Source organism: Nerophis ophidion, linkage group LG10, assembly GCF_033978795.1.
Source record: "Nerophis ophidion isolate RoL-2023_Sa linkage group LG10, RoL_Noph_v1.0, whole genome shotgun sequence".
In the NCBI taxonomy this organism is placed as follows: domain Eukaryota; kingdom Metazoa; phylum Chordata; class Actinopteri; order Syngnathiformes; family Syngnathidae; genus Nerophis; species Nerophis ophidion.
In genome coordinates this window covers 45,915,693-45,932,603 of record NC_084620.1, presented here as the reverse complement: position 1 = coordinate 45,932,603, position 16,911 = coordinate 45,915,693, and the positions used below count along the sequence as shown (strand labels likewise).

The window sequence follows — 16,911 nt, the reverse complement described above, 5'->3', positions numbered from 1 at the left end:
ACTCATTTGGTCCCCCTGTCTCTGGTGGACAAAATGCCTACTCACCTGCTTCCCGAGCACTAATCAGAGGCAGCGTTTAAGCTTGTCTTTGCCAGTCAGTCGCCCTGGCGTCAATGTGATCTTTTCTTGCTCTGTGCTGACTTGTTTCATGCCTTGCCATAGTTTCGTGCTTCATGCCATGCCAAGTAAGTTTTGTTTGATTCATGTTCTTAGTCTGTTTATGCTTTTGCTTTCTTCCTTAGCCCAAGTTGTGCCTCCGCTGCGAGCGATTTTTGTTTGTATCTTTTTTTAGTTTAAATTAAGTCATGTTCTTACCTAAATGCCATGTCCCGAGTAGTCTGTCTGCCTTCCTGGGAAAACAACCCCACAGCAAGCTGCGACCCCCCCATCGTGACATAAAATACTTCTTACCGTTAATGCAACTTCTTGAACAGGTGCGGTAGGAAACGGATGGATGGATTTAAATGCATGAGAATGTTTTATATTTTGAACGTTATTTTTAGCACTGTGAATTCCAGTGGAATTATTCTTAATTATCATGTTAAGCAATGTCAGCTAAGATATATCTGAGAGCCAGATGCAGTCATCCAAAGAGCCACATCTGGCTCTAGAGCCATAGGTTCCCTACCCCTGTTCTAGATGAATCATTCGTCATTTTACCCATTTTAACATATACTTTTCCCCATTCAGTGTAAAGATAGTTAAAAGTCAGCACATGAAACATTCATTAAATCGACGTATTGCCTGAGTTTGACCAACTATACACGCTAGTAACACGTTAACGTTACGAAAAACGCTGTTTCCTCGCCAACGTATATGACGTCATTGCTGTGCGACGGACGTCGGGCGACAGTTGCCGTCGTCGTTGTGTCTCCTTAGCGCGCTCGGCGTATATAAATGTTGTCCTTTTAATGGTTATAAAGTCACATTTTCTGTTCCGCTACATGTTAACGTCAAGCGGCGGTGTGTCTGCGTGTTTATCCGAAGCGTCGAAGACTCCCGAGGAAGAAAGCGACGGCTGACAACCATTCAATGAAAGTGTTAGCATCACATTAGCAGTTTAATTAACGACAATATTACACCGCAGTCGACGCTCGGCTCTGCTTCCAGGCGGATTTATAATTAATACTCGCTCTTTTACAACGGTAAGTAACATTTAAACATACCTGCTTGAATGCGGCGTTTGATTGAAGTGTGCGACACGCTAGCCAGCCGGCAGCTAGCGTGCTAATGCTAACGGTTTAATTGTTCTCTTTTTATTCATTCACGTTTTGCCGTTGAAATGTCAAATACAAATCGTCAAAGCTCGTTCGCGTTCGGAATAAGACAATGCGAGTTAGCTGACGTTTACAAAATGTGAGTTTTTTTAATTTTTATAATATGCTGCCGTTAGCCTGTTAGATTCGGAGTTAACGTTGTAAAACAGCGTTTTTCAACCACTGTGCCGCGGCACATGAGATACAGTCCGGTGTGCCTTGGGAGATGATCTAATTTCACCTATTTGGGTTAAAAATATTCTTTGCAAAGCAGTAATTGTAGTCTGCAAATGATGTGTTGTTGTTGAGTGTTGGTGCTGTCTGGCAGAGTACCTGTGTAATACTCTTCTATATCAGTTTGTGGCAGCTTTGTAGATGACGGAAACAGCGGTAGGCAGTGTGCAGGTAAAATGGTGTCTAATGTTTAAACTTAAAATAAACAAAAGGCGAATGCCCCTAAGAAAAGGCATTGAAGCCCAGGTAAGGCTATGCAGAATGAAACTAAAACTGAACTGGTTACAAAGTAAACTAAAACAGAATACTGGATGACAGCAAAGACTTACTGTGGAGCAAAGACAAACTACTTCTGGACATGACTGATTGATTGGAACATTTATTCGTAGATTGCACAGTTCAGTACATATTCCGTACAATTGACCACTAAATGGTAACACCCCGATAAGTATTTCAACTTGTTGTAGTCGGGGTCCACGTTAATCAATTCATGGTAAATCAACAAACAACAAAGTCCCCACAAAGAAGGATAAAACAACTGATATATTCTTGATTGCTAAAACAAAGTAGATGTGGGAAATATCACTCAAATGAAGACAAACTGCTACAGGAAAATACCAAAAAAGAGAAAAAGCCACCAAAAAAGAGTGCAAGACAAGAACTAAAACACTAAACTCCAAATAAGTCAGGGTGTGATGTGACAGTACACCTACTTTGAGACAAGAGCTATAGTGATGCATGCTTGGTTATGCTTTAAAGTCATATCCAACAATTGCGACGACGACTTATTACTGTCTACTGAGTTTGGTTTTTGAAGGATTTCTGCTGGTCGTGTGCGTCCGCATTTTTTCAACGCAAAAATTGTGCCTTGGCTCAAAAAAGGTTGAAAAACACTGTTGTAGACCTGTGTTTTTCAACCACTGTGCCGTGGCACACTAGTGTGCCGTGAGATACAGTCTTGTGTGCCGTGGGAGATGATCTAATTTCACCTATTTGGGGTAAAAAATGTTTTTTGCAAAGCAGTAATTGTAGTCTGCAAATGATGTGTTGTTGTTGTGTGTCAGTGTTGTCTAGCGTAACAGTGTAATTAATACTCTCCCATATCAGTAGGTGGGAGCCGGTAGCTAATTGCTTTGTAGATGTTGGAAACACCAGGAGGCAGTGTGCAGGTAAAAAAGTTATTTAATGCTTAAACAAAAAAAATAAACAGAAGGAGAGTGCCCCTAAGAAAAGGCATTGAAGCTGAGGGAAGGCTTTGCGGAACGAAACTAAAACTGGACTACAAAGTAAACAAAACCAGAATGCTGGACGACAGCAAAGACTTACTGGGATGTTATGGCTAAATCAGGCTAGAATTAAGGTTTTAGAAGGATCTTCCGAAAGTCCTGACTTAAACGTGTGGACAATGCTGAAGAAACAAGTCCATGTCAGAAAACTAACACATGTAAGCAAATATTAACATGGCTGTATGTATACTTTTGAACCAGCCGATTTGGTCACATTTTCAGTACACCCATAAGAAATTCATAAAAGAACCAAACTTCATGGAACGTTTTTTGTGACCAACAAGTATGTGCTCCAATCACTCTATCACAAAAAAAATAAGAGTTGTAGAAATTATTGGAAACTCAAGACAGCCAAGACATTGTGTCCTTCACAAGTGTATGTAAACTTTTGACCGACCACGACTGTACGTAAAGCGCTTACAATGTATACCAGCATGATGGGCTACATCAATAACATTCTATTAGAGCTGCGTTAGCATAGTACACAACATTAACTCCGAATCTAGCAGGCTAACGGCAGATTATCAAATAATTAAAAATTTTTAACGTCAGCTAACTACCGTTGTCTTGATGAAATTGGTGCAGTTCAGCTAAATGTGTTGGTTTTCTGACATGGACTTGTTTCTTCAGCATTGTTCACAGGTTTAAGTCAGAACTTCGGGAAGGCCATTCTAAAACCTTCATTCTAGCCTGATTTCGCCATTCCTTTACCACTTTTGACGTGTGTTTGGTGTTATTGTCCTGTTGGAACACCCAACGGTGCCCAAGACCCAACTTCCGGGTTGATGATTTGAAGTTGTCCTAAACAATTTGGAGGTAATCCTCCTTTTTCATTTTCCCGTTTACTCTCTGTAAAGCACCAGTTCCATTGGCAGCTTAACAGCCCAGAGCATGATACTACCACCACCATGCTCGACGGTAGGAGTAATGTTCCTGGGATCTACTCCAAACATATTGCTGGGTATTGTGGGCAAACAGCTCAATTTTTGTTTCATCTGACCACAGAAATGTCCTCATGGAGGTCTTCTCTTTGTCCTCGTGATGTCATGGCTAAATCAGGCTAGAATTAAGGTTTTAGAATGGCCTTCCCAAAGTCCTGACTGAAACGCGTGGACAATGCTGAAGAAACAAGTCCATGTCAGAAAACCAAAACATTTAGCTGAACTGCACCAATTTTGTCAAGACAACACGAGTTAGCTGACGTTTACAACTGTTAGTTTTTTTATAATAATCTGCCGTTAGCCTGCTAGATTCGGAGTTAATGTTGTAGAATATGCTAACGAAGCTGTAATTGAATGTTATTGACGTAGCCCAGCATGCTGGTATAGATCGTAAGCGCTTTACGTACAGTCGTGGTTAAAAGTTTACATACACTTGTGAAGGACACAATGTCATGGCTGTCTTGAGTTTTCCAATCATTTCTACAACTCTTATTTTTTTTGGTGATAGTGATTGGAGCACATACTCACCAAAAACATCCCATGAAGTTTGGTTCTTTTATGAATTTATTATGGGTCTACTGAAAATGTGAGCAAATCTGCTGGGTCAAAAGTATACTTACAGCAATGTTGATATTTGCTTACATGTCCCTTGGCAAGTGTCACTGCAAGAAGGCGCTTTTGGTAGCCATCCACAAGCTTCTGGTGGAATTTTTGACCACTCTTGACAAAACTGATGCAATTCAGCTTAATTCGTTGGTTTTCTGACAGGCACTTGTTTCTTCAGCATTGTCCACATGTTTTAAGTCATGACTTTGGGAAGGTTATTCTAAAACCTTAATTCTAGCCTGATTCAGCCATTCCTTTACCACTTTTGACATGTGTTTGTGTAGGGCTGGGCGATATGGCTTTTTTTAATATCTCTATTTTTAGGCCATATCGCAATACACGATATATATCTCGATATTTTGCCTTTGCCTTGAATCAACATTTGATGCATATAATCACAGCAGTATGAAGATTCTTTGTGTCTAGATTAAAACATTCTTGTTCATACTGCATTAATATATGCTCATTTTAAACTTTCATGTAGAGAGGGAAATGACAACTACCGTATTTCCTTCAATAGCCGCCGGGGCGCTAATTAATTTAAAACCTCTCCTCACTCCTGTGCTTATTCAAAGCATGCGGCAAAAGTAAGCAGGCGCTAATAATTTTAAAACCTCTTCTCACCCCTGCGCTTACCAATGACATGCAGTAAAAAATTGAGTGTGATTTAAAAAAAATAAAAACAAATATTCTGCGTCCACGGCTCGGTGGTTGGGGACCACTGCTCTACAGCATGTCATCGCGCCCACTTTTCCACCAGGCTGTTTGCGTGCCGGCCGGACGCATGCATTTCGCTGCTTCTCATACGAGATCGCAATGCATACTTGCTCAACAGCCATACGTTTTACACTGATGGTTGTGATATAAACAACTTTAAAACTCTTAATAATATGCGCCACACTCTGTGAACCCACACCAAGCACACTTCTGGAGAGTATTGGCTCTGTGGCAGCATAGGGATTACCCATAATGCCGTGTATCTGTGACTATTGGATATAATATACACGCACCCCCAACCCCGCCCACCTCAACGAACGCACGGAGGGGGGTGGGAGGGGGATCGGGGGCGCGTGTATAATATATCCAAGAGTCATGGATGCACGGCATTATGGGTCATCCCTATGCTGCGTTTATAATGTGCCACAGAGCCAATACTCTCCAGAAATGTGTTTGGTGTGGGTTCACAGAGTGTGGCGCATATTAGTAAGAGTATTAAAATTGTTTTATATCACAACCATTAGTGTGATCTGTATGGCTGTGGAACAAGACCCCTGGTTTACACACAGTAAAGACAAAAAAAAAATCCTCAGCCACTTTGAAAATAACATCAGGGAAGCGTCGCTCGTGACGTCACGTATTTGACCAGGCGGTGAAAGCAAGCATGCGCTTATTAATTTGGTGAGCGAGTTTTGCCCGGCAGTAATTCAAGGCAGGCGCATCTTACATGCCCGGCAGCTATTCAAGGAAATACGGTAAGTCAATTGACCAAAACGGTATTTATTAAACAGTTATCAAGCAGTGCAACAAACATTCATGTAATTTCCAAAACAGAAAGCGCAAGATTGTCAGAGATATTTTAAAACAAGATATTAGTGCACTTTTGTGCATGATGTCACTAAGATGACATCAAAACAACACTAAATTAAAGTGCACTCTTTGTACAGAACGCCACTAAAATAGTTTAAAACGGTGCACTTTTGTGCATGATGTCACACAAGATATTTCAATAACTGTCAAATAAAAATAAGCTGCATAATAGGAAATCAAATAGTGTATGTCCTTCACTATATGGTAGATTACTGCGGACATTATCTCCTTTTGTTGTTGACAATTTTTTCATACGGCGTTGATGGTGTAAGTGGGCCTGTAGCACCGAATGGGGATGTTGAAATGCAGGGTTTCAATCACTCTTCATTCTCTAGCAGGTGACTTTTCAAATGATGCTACATAATAGCTGTAATGCTACCTTTTGTAGCAACGATTTGCCCCACACTTGACAAATTACGGTTGTCTGTTCGACATATTCCCGCTTGAAGCTAAACCACCGGCAGACGATGGCCCCCTGCTGTTTTTCTTGGGAATGAATTCTTCCTTCATATGTTACCAGATTCGCACTTTCTTTCTCGTATTACCGCTCGCACCACAGCAAAAGTTACCCATGCTGCTACCTCTTTGCTCCGCGAGGGTGTAAACGTGTTTGACATATGTAAAAAGGTGCGCTTGCTTTCTTTGAGAAGGAGTCACAACAAAGAGTGGGAAGAGCCTGTAGTGTAATGCCTGCAGATAAAAGCAACTGCGTGAGACCGTATACTCGAATATCACGATATTGTCATTTTCTATATTGCACAGAGACAAAACCGCAATATCGATATATTGCCCAGCCCTAGTATGGTGTCATTGTCCTGTTGGAACATCCAACTGCGCCAAGACCCAACCTCCGGGCTGATGATTTTAGGTTGTCCTGAAGAATTTGGAGTTAATCCTCCTTTTTCATTGTTCCGTTTACTCTCTGTGAAGCACCAGTTGCATTGGCAGCAAAACAGGCCCAGAGCATCATACTACCACCACCATGCTTGATGGTAGGAATGGTGTTTCTGAAATTAAAGACCTTACATTTTCTCCTCCAAACATATTGCTAGGTATTGTGGGCAAACAGCTCAATTTTTGTTTCATCTGACCAAAGAACTTTCCTCCAGAAGGTCTTCTCTTCGTCTTTGTGATGTCATGGCTAAATCAGGCTAGAATTAAGGTTTTAGAATGGCCTTCCTAAAGTTCTGACTTAATTGTGTGGACAGTGCTGAAGAAACAAGTCCATGTCAGAAAACCAAAATATTTAGCTGAACTGCACCAATTTTGTCAAGATAACACAAGTTAGCTGACGTTTACAAATGTTCGCTTTCTCGATGATAAACTGCTGTTAGCCTGCTAGAATCAGAGTTAACGGTATAGACTAGGGGTCCCCAACCTTTTTTGCACCAGGGACCGGTTTAATGTAGGCATTATTTTCAGATAATGGCAGATATAGCAAATAAGTGCATGAAAAATGAATGCATAAACAAACTCAACATAACATTCAATTAATGGGAGCCCCTGTTCTTTTCCCTTTGCAAAAAAGCTCCTCATAGACTTGTGTTTTTTTGCTTATTTTTGCCCGTGTTAGGCTTTGTTTTGGCTTTAGTATCTGATGGGTTAGAGGTAATATATCACATTTAAGGACAAAAGCATGGGTATACAGTATAAGAAAGCTACAGATACTTTACATTAGTTCCAATAAATTTCTAAAAGTTATGTATTCGTATTTTGTGCAATATTTCATACATAAATACACTGTTAGCTTTTTTGTTCCGATTTTACATGCGCAAATACATCCGTTATTGCTAACTACTTATGTAATACGACGATGTGCAATAATATCAGCACTTGAACTTATTCGGCCAAAAGAGATGGGTATTTATTTATTTCAGCACAATTATTATATGCACTGTCTATCTGTGTTGGCCCTGCGATGAGGTGGCGACTTGTCCAGGGTGTAACCCGCCTTCCGCCCGATTGTAGCTGAGATAGGCGCCAGCGCCCCCCGTGACCCCAAAAAGGGAATAAGCGGTAGAAAATGGATGGATGGATGGAATTTAGCACTTCTCCATCTGCCTCATGCACATGAACTCCTATGGTCACTTTGTTCCTGATCTGCCCTGATCTTAGGTCATCTACATATGAAACCTAAGTTTTGGCTACGATTTGGCACTTTTACATTTTATGTTTATTAATGTGCATTGTCCCTTGTAACAACAATAGCAAATCAATCAATCAATCAATGTTTATTTATATAGCCCTAAATCACAAGTCACTAAAAGGGCTGCACAAACCACAACGACATCCTCGGTACAGAGCCCACATAAGGGCAAGGAAAAACTCACCCCAGTGGGACGTCGGTGACAGTGGCTATGATGACTATGAGAAACCTTGGAGAGGACTGACCCCCGACCCCCCAACTCCTTATTGGTGTCTGGTGGGACTGGCAAAAGTTAAGTGGGAGAAAATGTGATTGGTTATAAATTATTTAAAGTCTCTGTGCGGCCGGGTAGCAAATGCGTCACGGACCGGCGCCGGTGGTTGGGGACCACTATGCTAACGAAGCTATAATAGTATGTTATTGACGTAGCCTGTTATAGATCGTATGGGTGTAGTGCTTTACGTACCTGTTGAAGAATGATAACACAATCGTATAGAAACAGTTTAATGTTTAACCATCACTAATGTGTCGGGTTTAGTTTAGTCTTTATTTGAAGGGACAATGCAGAGAGACATAAAGCTCAAAGACAGATATGTTCTGCAACAGATTATAGCTAAATAGCTCATTTCTATCTGCAGTTCCTGGCTACCTGAATTAAAGAGATACAAAAATCATGCAATAAAATTATACTATAGTATGTAATCAAATTTAAAAAGTCATAGAATGCCTTTATTGACACCTATCATTTACATCATAACACAGACAATACATGCTCTTGTTCACATCTGTCATTTGTAAAAAAAACAACCATGATTTTGATGCACACCTCAGTTTACAACAAAATGTTCTCATGCATAAACATAATACACATTATGTTGACATGTCAAACATAGTGGCCAGGCCGTGTGAACAGCTTTGAATGCTCCAAAGCCACTTTTTAACTTCAATTCGGTGGTCATGTGTTTTAGGTGACGCGCTGGCGCAGGTTGCAGGGTGTCCGTGGAGAATGCGAGACAGTGGCGGTAGCCTGACCCAGAACCGCTGGCAGGGAGATCTGGGTCTGACTGCTGTCGGCCAGGACGATACTGGAGGAGGTACGCTGTTTTTTTTTTCTTCACGGGGAATTCATAATGGATCATATAGTGATATGTACGTATATGACTCTAGAAGATGTTGCAGTGTTCAAGGGGACATGAAAAGGGACTTTGGTGGGCCGATAGTAGCCTGGTTGGACATGTGTGTTTGAGAAAGCATTATAAAAAGTCTCAAATAGACTGCTCGGTTTTGCTTCCCTCTGAATTTATTTTTGTTGTTTTGGGTGTTTAATTTCAAACAGTTTCTTTATACTGTACAGGCCAAAAGTTTGGCCACAACTCATTTACCGTAATGTGTTTTTTTTATTTTCATGACTATTGTAGATTGTCACTAAAAGCATCAAAACTATGAACATGTGGAGTTATGTACTTAACAAAAAAAGGTGAATAACTGAAAACATGTTTTATATTCTAGTTTCTTCAAAATAGCCACAGCTGATTACTGTTTTACACACTCTTGGCATTCTCTCGATGAGCTTCAAGAGGTAGTCACCTGAAATGGTTTTCACTTCTCAGGTGTCATAGTTTTGATGCCTTCAGTGACAATCTACAATGTAAAAATAGTCATGAAAATAAAGAAAATGCATTGAAATGAGAAGGTTTGTGTCCAAATTGTTAGCCTATACTGTATATTTATTCATATTTGATCAGATTAATTTCCCCTAATGGATTCTAATTATGCAAAACCAACTTTTCTTATCTGTTGGAGCTTAACCATCTGAGATTCCCATAACTTAGTCCCCCAAAATTTCCATCCAAGCGTAGAGGCATGGCGGAGCTATTTATAAAAACAGTCTTGCCTTCTTCCAAATTTTCTCCAAACGCGCCATTTGCAATTTAAGATTTTAGTGAGAGATTTTGCCTTGGTGACGTCAGTGGATATCTCCATTTATGACACAGGTTTACCCGAAGAGCTTTGCACGTTATTCCGTTGCAGGTCAAAGTTACCAATGAGTTCCTTTTCTTTTCTCTATCCTCTTCTTGTGGGTCGGACCAGCTCGTAATATGCACACGCATTATTAAATCTTCCGCATGTAGTTCTAATTAGTAGCTGTCAATAGACACTATGGAATCTCCAAAAAACTACAACATGACTGATGGGTTGGAGATGCAGTTGAAGAGGGCTTGGCCTGAAAGATGGCTTCGGCACATGAATAAGACAACAAACAGCACATTCTGAATAGACAGACAGAAAGCGGCATACAGAAGGTTTGTAATACATAATCTACCATATTTTCCGCACGATAAGGCGCACTTAAACCCGACAGTGCGCTTTACAACCTGGTGCGCCTAATGTAAGGAATTATTCTGGTTTTGCTTACTGACCTTGTAGCTATTTTATTTGGTACATGGTGTAATGATAAGTGTGAACAGCAGATGGCAGTAAAACACAACAGATACACAAAATTTCCAAACGTATTTGACCACCCATCCAAATGATAAAAATCAGGTGTCCTGATCACTTGGTCCGGCCACAGGTGTATAAATCAAGCACTTAGTCATGTAGTCTTTTTCTACAAACATTTGTGAAAGAATTGGCCACTCTCAGGAGCTCAGTGATTTCCAGGGTGGAACTGTCATAGGATGCCACCTGTGCAACAAATCCAGTTGGGAAATTTCCTCGCTCCTAAATATTCCAAAGTCAATTTTTGGCTTTATTATAAGAAAATGAAAGCGTTTGGGAACAACAGCAACTCAGCCACCAAGTGGAAGGCCACGTAAACTGACAGAGGGGTCAGCGGATGCTGAAGTACATAGTGCAAAGAGGTCGTCCACTTTCTGCACAGTCAGTTGCTACAGAGCTCCAAACTTCATGTGACCATCCAGTTAGCCCACGCAGAGAGCTTCATGGAAGGGGGTTTCCATGGCTGAGCAGCTGTAGCTAAGCCATACATCCAATGCAAAGCGCCGGACGCAGTCGTGTAAAGCACGTCGCGACTGGACTCTGGAGTGATGAATCACGCTTTTCCATCTGGCAATCCGATGGACAAGTCTTGGTTTGGAGTTTGCCAGGGGAACGGTGCATTTCGGACTGCATTGTACCGAGTGTGAAATTTGGTAGAGGAAGAATTATGGTGTGGGGTTGTTTTTCAGGAGTTGGGCTTGGGCCCCTTAGTTTCATTGAAAAAAACTTTTGAATGCTCCAGGATACCAAAACATTTTGGGCAACCTTGTGGGAACATTTTGGAGCGGGCCTCTTCCTCTTCCAACATGACTATGCACCAGTGCACAAAGCAACGTCTATAGAGATATGGATGACAGAGTCTGGTGTGGATGAAGTTGACTGGCCTGCACAGAGTCCTGACCTGAACCCGATAGAACACCTTTGGGATGAATTAGAAGGGAGACTGAGAGCCAGGCCTTCTCGACCTGTGACCTCACCAATGCGCTTTTGGAAGAATGATCGAAAATTCCTAGAAACACACTCCGCAACCTTGTAGACAGCCTTCCAAGAAGAGTTGAAGCTGTAATGGCTGCAAAATGTGGACCGACATCATATTGAACCCTATGGGTTAGGAATGGAATGGCACTTCAAGTTCATTTGTGAGTCAAGGCAGGTGGCCAAATACTTTTGGCAATATAGTGTACGTGTAGACTGCAATATAATGGCAGTCACACAAGAGATATGTGTAGACTGCAGTTTGACTCAAGTAAACAACACAAACATTGTATATGTTCCATTGAAAATATAGATCTATCAAAAAGTTTTAGTACGATTTTGGTAAGCTATGAAGCCACATCGCTTGATGGATTGTACTGTGCTTCAACATGCGAGTATTATTATGGTGTGTGTATAAGGTAAGACATATTACCTGGCATTTTGTCTCACAATATTATGCAAAAGCAACTTTTCTTACCTTCTGGTACCTGCTGATCTGGATTTGGGATCTGCATAAATCCCGAACAATTGCGCGCGACCACCTTTGTAGTCCATGAACTTCTTTTTTTTCTTTATCTTCTTGTTATGGGACATTCAATCCTCCGCTGTTGCCATTTCTAATGTATAGTGTGAATTTCTTACTTATATCTGTCCGTAAACTCGCCATGAAAGCGTTAAAACATATTGGTGTAATGAGTTTACATTAGCCCTTTGAGACACTTGTGATTTAGGGCTATATAAATAAACATTGATTGATAATTCAGCCAAGGAATGTCCCATAACAAGAAGATAGAGAAAAAGAAGAAGCTTATCGTCTACGGTGTCGGACTTATGCAGATCCCAAATACAGATCAACAGGTACCAGAGGGTAAGAAAAGTTGCTTTTCCATAATATTTAGAAACAAAACGCCAGATAGTGTCTTACCTTATGCACACACCATAATAATACTCGTATATTGAAGCACAGTACAATCCATCAAACGGTGCGGCTTTATAGCTTACCAATGTCCTACTAAAACATTTTGATAGATTTTTTTAAGCGCCATGTGTAATGTTCTATATTTTCAATGGAACACATTAAATGTTGGTGGTGTTTAATTGAGTCATATTGCAGTCTACACCTATCTCTTATTTGTGACTGTTATTGTATTGCAGTCTACGTGCATTTCTTATGTTTGACTGCCATCTACTGGTCACACTTATCATTACGCCATGTACCAAATAAGATAGCTTCAAGGTTGGTAAGCAAAACCAGAATTATTCCTTACATAAGGCGCACTGTCAAGTTTTGAGAAAAAAGACGCATTTTAAGTGCACCTAATAGCCCGGAAAATACAGCATATCCTTTATTTATTTTATTTTTTTGCTTAAAGCAAGTTGCAATGAGACCCTTTTAACTTTTACTACTTACAGTTAGTGCTCCAAGTGCTTTGAATTTCCCCCTGCCTCCCACTCTCCTAAGAGATGTACACACATGAAATGTCCCGAAACCACTGCCGTCATTTCCATCATTTCCTCCGTTTGTATGTCCTCTTCTCGATTACCTGTTTTTCTACTGTGGTTACTTATCTATTTTGTTAGTGATCATATTTGTTCATGCAAGATCTCAGTCTTGTAGGAGTAGAGATTGGCTTGGAGGTGGGACAGAATCCTTATTAGGTTGGTGGACCATGTTGATATCGTTGCACACCACACTAAGATAAACTGCTCAGTGCCGGATTTTATTTGTTTCTTGTGGAGTCTGAAATAGATTACACATCTCTTCGGTTTGTGGTGCTGTAGACCTGAGCCAATATTTGGTAGGTCAATTAGAATAGAATATATCTTTATTGTCATTGTACAATGAAATTGTAAGCAAAACTAAGTGCAAACTTAGTGCAAATTCATAATAACGCATAACAACATAAGAACGTAGATAAATAGATAAAAATACCAACCACACAGCTCACATGCACAGACGATCTTGTCTTGTGTTCAGCGACACTATTGCTCTCAGGTCAAAAGTGTTCTTTAATCTGTTTGTCCGACATTTTATTGTCCTGTATCTCCAGCCCGAAGGCAGCAGTTCAAAAAGTTTATGTCCAGGGTGAGATGGGTCCCTTATGATGTTTTGGCCTTTTTTGAGGCACCTGGCAATGTACAGTTCATCAAGGGAGGGGAGAGGGCAGCCATTGATCTTCTTGGCAGTTTTTCTGACCCTCTGAAGTGCGTCTCTCTGCCGCCGTGCATCTGGCATACCATACACACATGCAGTATGTCAGCACACACTCTATTGAGCAGCGATAGGACACAAGCAGTTTTTGTGACAGGTGGTTCTTTTTGAGGAGTCTCAGAAAGTAAAATATCTGCTGTTTCTCTTTGATGGCCACTGAGGTGTTCATATGCCATGACAGGTCTTCCTCAATGTGGATCCCCAGGAACCTTAAGTTAGAGACCCTTTCCACATAGTTCCATTGATGTACAATGGTTGGATGTTTATCGTTTTTTTCCTCTGGAAATCCATGATCAGCTCCTTCGTCTCGGTGGTGTTAAGGACCAGGTTATTTTCCCTGCACCAACAAGTCAGCCGCTCCACTTCATTTCTTTAGCCGGGGGTGCCCGCACTTTTTCTGCTGGCAAGCTACTTTTCAATTGACCAAATCGAGGTGATCTACCTCATTCATATCATTTATATTGATTTATTTATGAAAGAGACGTTTTTGTTAACAAGTTAAATGGGTTTAATGATTATACAAGCATGTGTAACACATATAGATGTCTTTTTTTCATGAAGACAAGAATATAAGTTGGTGTATAACCTGATTCTGATGACATGCATTGATTGGAATCAGACCGTATATGATAACGCCCACATTTTCGAATGGAGGAGAAAAGAAGTCCTCTTTTCTGTACAATACCACATGAAAGTGGTTGGTTTTTGGCATCTTATTTATCCAGCTTCCATACACTTTACAAGAAAAACATTGGCGGTAAATTCCGTAGCTTGCTTGATTGACATTCACGGCACCCGAAGGTCTTGTAAGATGACGCTGGCTGCTGCGAGATCATTTATTTGAAAAAATGGCCGAGAGGAAGGCGAGAAACACTTTTTATTTCAACAGACTCTCGCGCCATACCTGCCGTCAAAAGCCTAAAGACCGACTGCACAGTTCCTATCTTCACAATAAAAGTCGTGCTTCATGCTGCCTGTGCTAACAAAATAAAGAGTCTCGAAAAGCTGGCGTGCACAAGCGCTTGTGCACGCCAGCTTTCCGAGCGATTGCTTGTGCACGCCAGAATGTCAATCAAGTGACGTCTTGGTGAAGATTGATGATCGCTAATTTTTAGGTCAATTTTTTTAAAAGCCTGGCTGGCGATCGACTGACACATCCCCCGCGATTGACCGGTAGCTCGCGATCGACGTAATGGGCACCCCCGCTTTAGGCAGATTCATCCCTCCCAGAAATGAGGCCCACTACTGTGGTGTCGTCTGCAAATGTAATAGTGGTATTGCTGGCATAAGCAGGGGTGTAGTCATGAGTGGAGAGGGTGTAGAGTAGGGGGCTAAGCACGCGGCAATTAATTGAACGGTACATTTTTAAATTAAATTGAGAACTTTTCCAGCCTCGATCACCGCTATGTGCATGCGTTATGTCCTGCAAGAGCCGTCACTCTTTGTTTCCGTTTCAGCAGTTGTGGGCATTTGAACTACATGCACATAAATTGTAATCATGGTGACTGCAGTAAAACTCCCTACGATTAGTATCACTGTATTAAATTGAAATTATTGGTAACCACACAGCGATACATTTATGGGGTGATTAGCATTAGCTTTCCAGCTAGCGTAAATGCGAACATGAAAACAAATCGATAGTAAAAAGAAAATCAATCAGTGTGATTGTAAAAAAAAAAAAAATACTGGACACTGCAGGTGAAGTTTCCTTTATTCCTGTTATTTCTTGTGAGGGAATTAGGTATACATGAATTATGGATACAAACAAGCAAGTAAACAACAATTAATGGCCATTCACATCTTATTTGAATTAAGTGTAACCAACACTTTAGGTTGAATTACCAATATAGAAGACATACTTTCTGCTCACATTTTCATAATTCAAGCAATTTTCAATGAAACTACATAAAGCAACATTTTAAGAGGAGCTTTACCTGCTAAATAAAGTTCAACATCTGTCCTCTGTCCTGGCGTCCACCATGGATGACAGCGTCCCAGATGTGTGGAGGCATGTACAGTGGGGCAAAAAAAGTATTTAGTCAGCCACCGATTGTGCAAGTTCTCCGACTTAAAACGATGACAGAGGGCTGTAATTTTCATCATGAAACCAAAAAGTTCTATTTTGGTTTCATCTGACCACATTACATTCTCCCAATCCTCTGCTGTGTCATGTATGTATCCATTTTGGTATAAACTCAACTCGTCGTGTTTGGAGGAAGAAGAATACTGAGTTGCATCCCAAGAAGACCACACCTACTGTGAAGGATGGGGGTGGAAACATCATGCTTTGGGGCTGTTTTTCTGCTAAGGGGACAGGACGATTGATCCGTGTTAAGGAAAGAATGAATGGGGCCATGTATCGTGAGATTTTGAGCCAAAACCTCCTTCCATCAGTGAGAGCTTTGAATGGTTGACCAAATACTTATTTTCCACCATAATTTACAAATAAATTATTTAAAATTCCTACAATGTGAATTCCTGGATTTTTTTTTTCACATTCTGTCGCTCACAGTTGAAGTGTACCTATGATTAAAATTACAGACCTCTGTCATCATTTTAAGTAGGAAAACTTGCCCAATCGGTGGCTGACTAAATAGTTTTTTGTATGCTCCCTCATCCCTGTTGATGGATGGTGTTGGCCCCTAGCTTCCTAATTTACTTTGCCTCCTTCGTCGCCCTCCTGTACTTAATTGTTTCTGATTAGATTACCTCTCTTTGTGTTTCCCAAGTCTGTGCGTCAACGTAATTTTCTCCGCCGTCACTTCTGTTGTCTTTTGTGGCTTAAATTTGTGTTGCAGTTGTATATTTTAGTGTTGGCGTTTTGTCTTTGTGGGTTTTGCAATCGTGCTGTAGCTGAAAGTTTTTGTTTTGCAATTATTGATATTGTCCTGTTGCGTTTGTGTTTATGACCTTTCTCGGTCACCTTAACTATTTGCCATATTTTTATATAGACTTAACATTTATCATCCTTAATTTTAAAAGTGATAGACTTCACATAAAGTCAGGTGTTCTTAAATCCAATGTTTTCCTTTTACTAGTATCGATAAAATCAATCGATTCCCTTTTAAAACACAGTTGGATCAATATCTATCTTCTGAAAGGCAAACTTTCCCAGAACATTTTGATATGGTTAAAATGTAGGAATATGAAAAATATAATAATATAAATA

The 16,911-nt window shown here is 40.5% G+C and overlaps 1 protein-coding gene across 1 annotated transcript in view; it reads left to right on the top strand.

Moving 5' to 3' along the window:
* The first annotated feature begins 810 nt into the window (after positions 1 to 810).
* Positions 811 to 16,911, top strand: part of LOC133560897 (sentrin-specific protease 3-like) — a 59,946-nt gene continuing 43,845 nt past the window's right edge. The window contains exons 1-2 of the mRNA XM_061913919.1: positions 811 to 1,145; positions 9,025 to 9,150. Coding sequence (XP_061769903.1) covers positions 9,063 to 9,150 — 88 coding nt within the window. The 5' untranslated portion in view covers positions 811 to 1,145; positions 9,025 to 9,062. The remainder of the gene's footprint in view (positions 1,146 to 9,024; positions 9,151 to 16,911) is intronic.